At 38.6% G+C, this 13318-nt stretch overlaps 1 protein-coding gene across 1 annotated transcript in view; it reads left to right on the top strand.

The window, feature by feature from the left end:
* Nucleotides 1-8284: 8284 nt before the first annotated feature.
* Garin2 (golgi associated RAB2 interactor family member 2) overlaps nucleotides 8285-13318 on the top strand; it is a 35932-nt gene continuing 30898 nt past the window's right edge. The window contains 1 exon segment of the mRNA XM_027929656.3: nucleotides 8285-8434. Within this exon segment, the coding sequence (XP_027785457.2) occupies nucleotides 8285-8434 (150 nt within the window).

Genomic DNA, 13318 nt, shown 5'->3' with positions numbered 1-13318 from the left:
ATGGCATCATCTCCAGACAAAGTCATAAATATGTTTTAATATTTTGTGCATGTTAAAAAGCATTAATATTTGAAAAGTAAATAATTAAAACATACCATAATTTTTATTTCTCTCTTTTGGTATTTCTTCACTTTTTCATACTTCAGTAGCCTCAAAAAAGAAGAAACACCAAATGATTTTATCAAGCTACTTCAGAATTAAATTAATATCATCAAAACTGAATAAATGCAACTAGATTTATGCAAAAATGTTTCCTGGTTGTGGAACAGGAAGAATAGGAACATGGCAAGTATTCCTGATGATGCTATATTAGGTAAGAAATATGCTGAATAGGTGAATAGAAACCTAGTCACTGGTCCTAGAGGTATGACTATAGGAAGAGTTCATCCATCTGAAAGTTGGTACTCAGCATAAAATATGGAGAACTGAGCTTCCAAGGCAAAAAAACAACACATTCCCAGTGCCTTCATAGGGAGAGCCTGCCCTTTTCTGAAGACTGAACATACGTGTTTTGAACTCTTTGCAGAGCCTGAGCCATCAACTCTTCAAGCTATACATCCAGCCCTCTACTCTGCTTCTGGGAAAGTTTCCTGATGCGTATCCTGTGGGAGTGAATGCCATCAACTCCCTGACAGCCACACCTGGTCCCAAATGGCAGTTACTCTCTTGTTATAAGAACACCATCACTGTTCATGTTTATTCTGAGAAACTATAATACTATCTGGGCCTGGCCAAAAGCAAGCAGAATATAAAGACTTAAATGAAGTGAATTCACTAGAGTTAACTCAGAAACTTAAACCTGAGTGACTGAATTCCCCTCCCAGGCCTGAGTAGCTAGCTAGCAGCCCCTGGTGTGTGTCCTCATAAGTAGGCAATAAGGGAGCTAGAGAGATGGGCATCTGTAGCACTTGACTTAGATATAAAAGTGAAGGATATAGGGAGAACCCCAGACACACAGAAAGGCAGGAAAAAACAACCCTAATCACATATTATCAAGAGAAATGATTCCTTTAGAAAAAGGAAACCATGAATTTATTTGAAGCCATTTATTCATCTGATGAACAGTTGTTGAGTTCCTTCTTAACAAGTGTCCAGAAAACACTAGATGCTGAAGTTACCAAGATAAAACAGCCAAGTTATACATCTGGCCCTCAACCCTGTTTCCAAGTAGAGCTGCACTATAAGAATGCTGCATCCTTTTGCAGCTTTTCTTCACAAAGTGGCTTAAATATGTTTAAATCTGAAAATTAGGATATAGGAAGACTGAATGTCACATTATCAGTTGAATGATAAACGATGTAAAGTATTTTCAAATTTCACTGTATACTATCTTTTCCACTGTAATACTATTTCTAGGTTGTTTTCTCCCCCAAGGAAACCCTGAAATTGTCACAGGCCACAAGAACTTCTACCTGTTCCCCAGGAATGCTGAGGATAAGTCACCTCAGTGGCTGATCTCCAGGCCTGCTTCTCGCTGGTGCTCTTCTCTTACTTCAGGGCTATGTCAGCACATTATGATGCAGGAGCAATAGAACAATGCCCAGAGCAGCCTGGCTTGCACTTCTTTTGCCAGTGGTTAGTTTCCTGCCTGGTAGACATAAACACCTCCTCCTAAAGCAATGTGAAAAGAGTGGTAACGTGTTTTGGGAGGTTATTCTCCTATTCAACATCCAGATTTCCAGAGACCTATTTCAGCCTCATCTCCATGTAAGTGTCTGTTTGGTTGCTGCAACTTTGGTGTGAACCTGAGGGACAAGGGAATCAATAATTTGAGTAATGCTGATCATTTGAGGGTAGAAATGTCTCCTTTCTTTCCATCTTCTTCTTTTCCTTCTATTTTCTTTTCTTGTACTTCAACCAGAACAATCAGGAAACTCAGAAACTTAAACCTGAGTGATTGAATTCCTTTTTCTTAAAAATCTTATTGACAGTTTGAGTTTGAAATGAAACCTTGCTATCAGGATTACTATTAAATTTTGATTTTTCAAACTACTAATCTACTTTTCTTCCATTAGAAATTATGAGTTGACTAAATATATTGGAGTAACATTATTTTTAGTTAGTAAAATGCAAAAGAAGATCCAAAATGCAGAGTCTGCTGTTCAAAGCTGAAAGATTGAGGTGGGAGCATGGTTGTGAAGAAAGAAGAGGCTACACAGTCAGATCTTTTTCCAAGAGGAAACCAGAATTGCAACCTAGAATCATGACAGACCTATCCTAAAAAAATTTTTTAATGTATTATGAATCTTAGAAAAAAATCCTGTAGATAAAATAGGATGCTTCAAAGTACTGTGAAGAATTAATCTCAAGTGCAAAGTACCGCAGAGAACATATTAATGAATGACTGGTAAACAACATAATTTAAGAGCTATCATATAACTACAAAGAAAAAGCATAATAGGGGCTGGCAATGCCACTGAGTGATGGAGGGTTTGCGAGCATACGTGAGGCCCTAGGTTCCATCCTAGCACCAGGGGAAAAAAGCACAATAAAGACCACATGAGAACATAGGTGGTAGATATATGGATGTTCACTATAGAATTTTTTTCAACTTTTCCATAGGCTTCAAAATTATTTATAATAAAACATTGACGGGAAAAGACCACATGGGAATGTAAACATTTACAGAGAACATTTTAGGGGTGTGTATAGACATTCCACTGAATTAAGCAACCAGAAAACCCAAACGAAACACTTCCATGATGGCTCCTTGGGCTCCCACTGCCTCCCCTTCCTGATTTCCATTAAGACTCAACCTCTCACATTTCAAAAAAATTTCTGATGATTGCATTTATTCTGGAAAAATAAAGATACCCGACCATCAATGCAGTATTCATATACCCCATACCAATACTGTACTCATCCTTAACAGGCCTTGGTCAATCTTGAAACAATAAGCACAGATGGGGAAGTCCTAGGGACAGCAGCACCACATGGAGTCAGGGGCAAAGCTGAAGGAGCTCCCCTCCTGACAACTGCGATAGGTTTCCAGTGCGTGACAGGCAATGATTTGTGGTCTATAATCAGATTTAATATGGGATCTCTCTGCCTTTTCTTTAACTAAAAAAGCCAACAATGCTTTTTCAGGTGAAAATTACACTACAATTCTGCAGAAAAATACAGCCCAATGGAACTGTCTACTAAATAAATGACTGAAGCACTAGCTAGCACTAGCACTAGCACTAAACAAAATAACAGAGACTAAGGATCTTCTAGTGATAGGATAAGTCAGGGTCCCTCTCAAATAAAATTAGATTCCTTTGTGCAGTCCTTGCTCTATAGCATAATTAAAGCCCTTATCTATGATATTATTATGTATATTTCTTGCTTACTAATTAAATGTATAGGGTGTTGGATGGACCATGCAAAAGGCATAAATTGGGGGGAAAATATAAACTATGACTGGGAAAATTAATACATAATCCTGGTAGAACCTTATAACAAAAGATTCTGGGGCTGGCGGTGTAGCTCAGTGGTAGTGTACTTGGGGGTGTTAGACCCTGGGTTTGCTCCAGGACCTCAAAACCAAAACATACTGTACATCCATGAATAAAGCTAACTCTGCTTCCCCACAACAGTCTGTAGAAATCCTGCTTTGTTTCTCTGCTTTAATTTACAAATTTGTTCAACAGGTAAGTATTATAATTCCATTATATATACATTTGTCATGCCTTAATGTAATTAGTCTTTAAATATTAAAATTTAGTTTTTTTTATTTTGAGTTTTATGTTTAGACCATCTATATATTGTAGACCAAAATACGTATATATTTTTATTGTAGACCAAATATATTATATATATATATACACATACATATATCTGTGTGTGTGAGTGTGTGTGTGTCTGTGTGTGTATACACACACACACAAAATTGGAGTGGTCAGACAGTACAATTTACAGATAACATAAAATCATAGTTACAACAAAACTAATCAAAATTTAACCATTAGTCCAAACTTCAAAATAATTCTAGAAAAAATATATAGAAACAAAAGTCATCACACCACATTATAAAAGAGCCTGTAACATTTTCTGCCCCTTAGCTGACCTCACCTTTGTGCCAGAGTTCAAAAATAGGGGCAACACCCCCTTATGGCTGCAGATTTCCTGCTTTACTTCCATCACTTCCCTTTCTCTCATCTTCTCCTTCCTCTCTGTGTCCACCAGCTCCCCTGGGAGATCATCTGTTCAACTGATCTCTGGAGGACTAGGTCTTAAATCCAAGGGATCTTGTGGCCACATAAATAACTGCACTGAGAAGGAACACTCCCTAGACCCAGTGACCATGTGGCACCTACTGATTAGCAAGTATCTGTAAAAAGTAGACATACCCTCCAACACATGGATGTTTTCACTTTTTTGGAATGTTGTGGGGTTTTTTTCTTTTCTTTTCAAAAATGTGTACTTCATCACCCACCTCTGGGTTTTTATTGTTGTTTTTTGTGTTTGTGTGGCACAAGGATCGAACCCAGGGTCTTACACATACTGGGCAAGTGCTTTGACACTGCCCTATGTCCCCAGGTCCATCACCTACCTCTGGATGAACCAGCTGACTACTGCATTTCCTCAAGATCATGATGAGACATGATACTATTTTATGGATCACTAAGAAAGAAAAAATGCTGTTAATCATATAACTTGATGCTTCTTTTTACTTAGACTTTTCCCTTACAATATCTACCTGTTGTTCCTCTCTGCCATCATCTTCTGCACATTTCTTAAAGGGCTATCCTAGGAACTTCTTCCAAGTCTCTGACATGTGTTCTGTTGGTTTTGTACTGAGACATTCTTATTCTTAACAGAAGTTGACAACAAAAAGCTTCAGGGAATCACAAGAACACATTTTAATGGCAATTAAACACACCCAGGTAGTACAATTGATATTACTTCCTTTGCCACATTATCAAATATCTTCCTTGGCCACAAGAGCCCAGGATTTCCCTGTTTGGCAGTTTCAGGCCAACAATGAGCTAGGGACTCATGACTCCAGTTCTACTCACAGACCATAAATAGGATAATCGACAACAGCCCTCTCCGACCAGGTCTCACCCTAGTATAGTTAGAAGACTGACTCATGGACCTCGAATATGAAATAGAAGTGGGGAATGAAATTAGCTTCCTTGCTAAATACTTTACTTTTCTTTTTGATTCTTTCACAAAAGGTTTCATCATGAAAAGGAGGAAGCCCAAACTGAAGTGAGTAACAAACTTCTTTTCCAAAAGAAGATGTGGTTCAGTCCTGAGTGGAGGTAAGATTTGACAGTCCTGTGGGTGTGACATGCACAGGGTGTGCCACTCCTACTCTTGCCCTTTGCTCTCTTCCTCCCTTTCTCTCTCCCTTCCTTTTCCTCTTCCCTTTCCAAGTTCTCTTTTTCCCTTCCTCACTCCTGAGGTCTGCCCACAGGAACAGCTTTTCTAGACTTTAGAGGAGATGTATGAACTGATAGGAGAGTCTGAGCTGAGCAGGGCATGTGTAGAAGGGATGGGGAAAGTTCTTCCTTCCTTAGGTTCTGAACTGAGGCTTCCCGCTTCTTCCAGCACAGATTCCTACCTCTCTCTCTCTGTCCCACCAACACATTTAGGGCTCTATTGCTCAGGAAGAGGAGGGAACAGGAAGAGAGGGGAAGGGTGCTTTCTGTATTCTTTTGTCCTCTTTTCCTCCTTCCACCTCTCACCCTTTCCAGTTCTCACACCCACCTCTCCAAGCACCTCAGGCAGGGTGGAACATTGGGCAACAACATGAGCTCTTCTAGTTTGCTAGGAGGGTCTGAATCCTGGTTTGGGGACTTCCAGGCTATGTTATGTTGGGAAGTTAATTTCTCTAAGTCTCAGTTGCCTTAAGTAAGTGTCTTAATGCTGTTATTTCATAGTGTTTTCTGAATTATATGAGAGAGTGCATTAAAGCCTTTATTTCTTGCCACTTAACAAGCACTAAATACATTCTTTTAATTATTATTTCTCATCCTCTTGTTTTTAGGTGGTGGTGGTGGTGGTTGTTATCTCTTCTTTTTTTTCTGAATGTTCTTTTTGGGGTCTGATTTTCACATTTTTTTTAAAGAGAGAGAGAGAGAATTTCAATATTTATTTTTTAGTTATCAGCGGACACAACATCTTTCTTTGTATGTGGTGCTGAGGATCGAACCAGGGCCACACGCATGCCAGGCGAGCATACTACCGCTTGAGCCACATCCCCAGTCCCATCACATTTCTGTTCGTATGGATTATTTCAATTTCTTTATTTTCTTGCTCTTCTTGACTCTTTGATTTTCCCTGTACATGCATAAGATGTGGTCAAGGGGTGCCATGAAGTTGCCACCAGTGGAAAGTCTGATGGGGATAATTGTGCCTTGGCCACAGCTTATTGTGCCCAAAGCCCTTGCTCAGAGCACATCTGGCAGCAGAGGTCTCTGTATCCTGCAGTCCTGGCTGGGACCACAACAAACATGCTCACTACTTATCCTTTTGCTTGGGTGAGGGGTCTCTGAGGAAGGAAACTGTCACCCTAACTATATTTAAGAATATATGTTAGTGGCATTAAATGATTTACAATGATGTTGCAACAATCACCATCATTCATCTCCAGAACTCTTTTCATGTTGTAAAATTGAAACATTTTTTATAAACACTGGTTCCCCATCTTCCAATCCTCTGTTCCCCTAGCAACCATCATTCTACTTTGCCTCTATGATTTCACTATTCTAGGCACCTCCTTATAAGTGGGATCATCGAGCATTTATCTTTTTGTGACTGGCTTATTTCACTTAGCATAACGTCCTCAAGTAGTTTCATTCATGTTGTAGTGTGTGTCAGAATTTCCTTCCTTTTTTTGCTGCATAATATTCCTATGGGTGTGTGTGTGTGTGTGTGTGTGTGAGACAGAGAGAGAGAGAGAGATTTAGTTTACTCATTCATCTTCCAATGGACATTAAGTTGTTTCTACATCTTAACTGTTGTTAATATTACTGCTATGAATATGAGTGTACTAATATGTCTTCAGGGCTCTGATTTCAATTCTTCTGGGTATATTCCCAGAACTGGAATTGCTGGGTTATGTGGCATTTCTATGTTTAGTATTTTGAGATAACACCATACTGTTTTCCATAGCAGCCATACTATTTCATATTCCAAACAACAGTGCACAAGGATTCAAATTTTTTCACATCCTTGCCAATAATTTTATTTTCTGGGTTTTTTGTTGTTGTTGTTGTTTGTTTGTTTGTTTATTGTTTGTTTCCCTCCAGTACTGGGGATTGAACCTAGGGCATTCTACATGTTACACAAGCACTCTACACCCCCAGTCCTGTTTCTTTTTCTTTTTCTTTTCTTTTCTTTTCTTTCTTTCCTTCTTTCTTTCTTTCTTTCTTTTTTTGTAATAGCAGTAATCCTGAAGGATATGATGTATTATTGGAGTTGTGATATTTAGCATCTATCCATGTGGTTATTGGCCATTTGTGTATCTTTGGAGGAATATCTGTTTAAGTGGGAAAGGTGATTTTTTTAATGTCTGATCACACTACATTCTGGGTTCTTACTCTGTTAAGAATTGTTATTTCTGATAAGTGAAAGGTGAAATCCAAATATATAGAGTCACTGTTGTCTGTTGAAGTGGTTTTCAGGGGGAGGGAGGGAGGGAGAAAGAGAGAGAGAGAGAGAGAGAGAGAGAGAGAGAGAGCAAGAGAGCACTAGAGTTAGACAGCAAACAAATGTCCACCAGTTCCTCTCAACCAAAAGCTAAGCCTCAGTCATAGATGAATAGCATGAAAGAAGTGTTCTCAGTTTAGAACAGGAAGCTAACCAGTTTAGTTTACTTTCGCTATCCTACTCACAAAAAAGGATTAGAGAACACTGGATGACATAAAGTACAGTGGGATCATTAGTTACAGAGGTAAGAAATTATATTTGGGGAAAGGGTATATATTGAGAAAACTCCTAGAAAGGTCTTTCCTAATTACCCTATAGGTGTTGTTGCCAGCCACAGATCTCAGCCACCTTTATTACAGATATCTCTTTTATGGTCTTTATAGTTCCTATTATCCAATCCCCCCACACACTTTTTTGGCGTGCTTACTATCTGTCACCCCATAGCATATAAACTACATGAGGGATCTTATCAGTCCTATTTAGATGTATCTATAGTGCCTGGCAAAATGCCAAGCATATCATGATGTTGATAAAATTTTCTGAATTAATGAAAAATGAGCCAACTTAATTATATTGTATTCTCTCTGTATTCATTAATTGCACTTCCATTCCTTCAATTTTTTGATGTTTGCATATAAGCATAATGAAGAAAATCAATAGGAAGTCGACCAATGAGCAAGATGCACTCTGTGCCCCACAACCTTGCAGTCCAGGAGATCTTCAAAATATGTTGGATGGAGGAGAATATGCCCCTTTTGTGTCTCCTCCCATGTTAGAGAGCAATTTTATACAGGTAAATAAAACTTGGGCCCTAAATTCAGTTCCAGTAATCATAGCATTTAATTTTCTCAAAGACAATTGAAAAGGTTGGGAAGAAACTTGTCTTAAATGTAGTGAGGGAATATGTGATAACATTAAAGGGAACAGTTTTGGAACTTCAAAGAAACTGAAATAATAACAATGTTAAAGGATCATTAATTTCAAATGTTCCCAACAAACTCTTAGTAATTCTGTCCTGATGCTACCATAATTGTCATTCTAACATAATATTCCCAAAGTCACAGCAAGTGACTTTTAAAGCATACTGTCACAGAAAAACATTCAGATAACTTCTTTCTTAGACTTACAAGATATTTGAAAGAAAAACATCTGTAACAAACTAAGGATTATAATGAATCTTAGCTCAGATAGTGTCAGGGAGAAAACCTGACTTTTTCCTTAAAAAACGTGCCTATGTTGGGAATGCAACTGCTTGTCAGCACATCTGTAAGCTGCACAAACTCTCCTCTACACATTTGACATTAGAATATTCAGATAAATAAATGGAGAAAGGAGCTCAGTGGGTGGGCCATACTTCTAATTGAAAAGGTTGGGAAATGCCTCATCAATGCCTAACAGCCACACTGAATTCCAATTCCAACATATTCTAGCAGCTACTCAGCTGATTCCACAGAGGGGTGACAGGGAGGATAACAAACCCTTCTTCAAAGGTAAGGAGACTTCACCTTTCGTAAACATGTTTTGGGCACTGATTCCTAACTTAGCATGACCCCTCCAGCCCCAGTAGAATATAGCAGGAAGTGAAGCCTCTAGAAACATTTGTTTTAGTAACAAGTCATGATTTGATGCTCTTTGCCTTCTACATATTTGTTTCCTACCAATAATATTTTATTTTATTTTTTCACTTTTCTTCCTATGCCCTTTTCAAATTACCTTTGGAATATTTTCATTGCATGACACTTGACCTACACTGGGGAGATAGTTAACAGTCTATAGATCAGACACAGCCCCACATGATAATTTGGGAAAAAGTCATACTCCTCAGGGCTAGAGTTGTATTGTAGCTCAGTTACAGAGCACTTGCCTTGCAAGTGTGAAGCACTGGGTTCGATCCAACACCACATAAAAACAAAGGCATTGAGTCCATACACAACTAAAAAAACTATTTTAAAAAAAATGTCATACCCTTCAAGATACACCACAACCTCTCCTGGTCAGTATGTCCTTGGTAGCAAGCTACTCAGATTCCTGACTCAATGGGTTCAAATGAAAAAAAAAAAAAAAAACCAAACCAAACAAAAACAATAATCTCAAATAGAGTGAAGAGCCCAGGGTGCTGGGTTCTCTTTTTGCTCTCTAACAAGACATTTGCAGTGACAGCTGCCAGGAACACAAGAGAAACATCTCATCCTGCTGTGTTCTTGTGAGGGTTGAGAAACCTTCCCAGAGCCACCAGGAGGCCCCCACCTGCTTCTCACTGGCCAGGCCTTCTCCACATGCCCCTGTTGAAATTAGTCACAGGCAAGCAGGAGGGGTCCCAAGTCAGTTTTAGGTTAATTGGGATTTAACCTCAGAACTGAGTCACCATCTCTGAAGAGTGGATAATGAACAAATCCAGGATTCTGTTCATCAGAGGCACAGCTTTGGGTAGGCTGTGAGGAGTATGGATCACAACTTCTTTTGGAATATATTTGTTTATAAGTGGTTTATTTTTTAATTGAACTAGTTCTCATACAACTGAGAAACCAGTGTAGCTCTTCTGTGGTTTCCTTCACATTTCTGTCAACCCCTTTAACAGTCTCTTCTTTTGCCAACTAACAGAGATGTTATTGCCCAAGATTACTGGACTTTGGGATTTCTACATATACTGTTCCTATGCCCAGAAACTTCTTCCCTCCACCAGTCAGTTTACCTCTCACATTCTTCAGGTCTCAGTTAGGAGTCCCCTCCTCAGAGTATATTTCCATGACCCCATATCCAATGGTGGGCTGGACTTGGGCCTATTGGCAAGTGTTCAGGAAGTTTACAAGTTGGTCTTTAAGTCCTGCCATTATTATCATTATTTTATTATTTGTTTATTAACAGAAACAAGGTATTGCTGTGTTGTCCAAGCTGGCAATAAACTTCTAGGCTCAAGAGATCCTTATGCCTCAATTTCCTGAGTACTTGAAATTACAAATATATGCACCATGCCTGGCTTAATCCAGCCATTATTAAAAATTAAGTTATATTACTAGGGATATAGCTCAGTGGGATATAGCATGTATGAAGCCTGGAATTTAATCCCTGGTACTGCAAAATAATAATAATAGTAATAATTATAATAACATATATAAATTTACATCCAAACCAATGACAATAAATAGCCAAAACTCACAATTCCTACTTTTTACTACATTTTACTATTATCTATGTTCTTTTTTTTTCTTTTTTTTTTAATTGTTGGTTGTTCAAAACATTACATGTTTCTTGATATATCATATTTCACACTTTGATTCAAGTGGGTTATGAACTCCCATTTTTACCCCATATACAGATTGCAGAATCACATCAGTTACACATCCATTGATTTACATATTGCCATACTAGTGTCTGTTGTGTTCTGCTGCCTTTTCTATCCTCTACTATCCCCCCTCCCCTCCCCTCCCCTCCCCTCTTCTCTCTCTACCCCTTCTACTGTCATTCATTTCTCCCCCTTGTATTATTTTTCCCTTTCCCCTCACTTCCCCTTGTATGTACTTTTGTATAACCCTGAGGGTCTCCTTCCATTTCCATGCAATTTCCCTTCTCCCTCCCTTTCCCTCCCACCTCTCATCCCTGTTTAATGTTAATCTTCTTCTCATGCTCTTCGTCCCTACTCTGTTCTTGGTTACTCTCCTTATATCAAAGAAGACATTTGGCATTTGTTTTTTAGGGATTGGCTAGCTTCACTTAGCATAATCTGCTCTAATGCCATCCATTTCCCTGCAAATTCTATGATTTTGTCATTTTTTAATGCAGAGTAATACTCCATTGTGTATAAATGCCACATTTTTTTTTATCCATTCGTCTATTGAAGGGCATCTAGGTTGGTTCCACAGTCTTGCTATTGTGAATTGTGCTGCTATGAACATCGATGTAGCAGTGTCCCTGTAGCATGCTCTTTTTAGGTCTTTAGGGAATAGACCAAGAAGGGGAATAGCTGGGTCAAATGGTGGCTCCATTCCCAGCTTTCCAAGAAATCTCCATACTGCTTTCCAAATTGGCTGCACCAATGTGCAGTCCCACCAGCAATGTACAAGTGTACCCTTTTCCCCACATCCTCGCCAGCACTTGTTGTTGTTTGACTTCATAATGGCTGCCAATCTTACTGGAGTGAGATGGTATCTTAGGGTGGTTTTGATTTGCATTTCTCTAACTGCTAGAGATGGTGAGCATTTTTTCATGTACTTGTTGATTGACTGTATGTCCTCCTCTGAGAAGTGTCTGTTCAGGTCCTTGGCCCATTTGTTGATTGGGTTGTTTGTTATCTTATTGTCTAATTTTTTGAATTCTTTGTATACTCTGGATATTAGGGCTCTATCTGAAGTGTGAGGAGTAAAGATTTGTTCCCAGGATGTAGGCTCCCTATTTACCTCTCTTATTGTTTCTTTTGCTGAGAAAAAACTTTTTAGTTTGAGTAAGTCCCATTTGTTGATTCTAGTTATTAACTTTTGTGCTATGGGTGTCCTATTGAGGAATTTGGAGCCCGACCCCACCGTATGTAGATCGTAGCCAACTTTTTCTTCTATCAGATGGCGTGTCTCTGATTTGATATCAAGCTCCTTGATCCATTTTGAATTAACTTTTGTGCATGGCGAGAGAAAGGGATTCAGTTTCATTTTGTTGCATATGGATTTCCAGTTTTCCCAGCACCATTTGTTGAAGATGCTATCCTTCCTCCATTGCATGCTTTAAGCCCCTTTATCAAATATAAGATAGTTGTAGTTTTGTGGATTGGTTTCTGTGTCCTCTATTCTGTACCATTGGTCCACCCGCCTGTTTTGGTACCAGTACCATGTACCATGCTGTTTTTGTTACTATTGTTCTGTAGTATAGTTTGAAGTCTGGTATCGCTATACCTCCTGATTCACACTTCCTGCTTAGCATTGTTTTTGCTATTCTGGGTCTTTTATTTTTCCATATGAATTTCATGATTGCTTTCTCTATTTCTACAAGAAATGCCATTGGGATTTTGATTGGCATTGCATTAAACCTATAGAGAACTTTTCGTAATATCGCCATTTTGATGATGTTGGTTCTGCCTATCCATGAACAGGGTATATTTTTCCATCTTCTAAGATCTTCTTTTATTTCTCTCTTTAGGGTTCTGTAGTTTTCACTGTATAAGTCTTTCACCTCTTTTGTTAGGTTGATTCCCAAGTATTTTATTTTTTTTTTTTTGAAGATATTGTGAATGGAGTGGTTGTCCTCATTTCCATTTCAGAGGATTTGTCACTGATATACAGGAATGCCTTTGATTTATGCGTGTTGATTTTATATCCTGCCACTTTGCTGAATTCATTTATTAGCTCTAATAGTTTCTTTGTAGAGCCTTTGGGGTCTGCTAGGTATAGAATCATATCACCTGCAAATAGTGATAATTTAAGTTCTTCTTTTCCTATTTTTATGCCTTTAATTTCTTTCGTCTGTTTAATTGCTCTGGCCAGTGTTTCGAGAACTATGTTGAACAGAAGTGGAGAGAGAGGGCATCCCTGTCTTGTTCCAGATTTTAGAGGGAATGCCTTCAATTTTTCTCCATTCAGAATGATGCTAGCCTGAGGCTTAGCATAGATTGCTTTTACAATATTGAGGTATGTTCCTGTTATCCCTAGTTTTTCTAGAGTTTTGAACATAAAGGGATGCTGTACTTTGTCGA

Source organism: Marmota flaviventris, chromosome 2, assembly GCF_047511675.1.
Source record: "Marmota flaviventris isolate mMarFla1 chromosome 2, mMarFla1.hap1, whole genome shotgun sequence".
In the NCBI taxonomy this organism is placed as follows: domain Eukaryota; kingdom Metazoa; phylum Chordata; class Mammalia; order Rodentia; family Sciuridae; genus Marmota; species Marmota flaviventris.
This window is presented reverse-complemented; position numbering and strand designations above follow the sequence as displayed.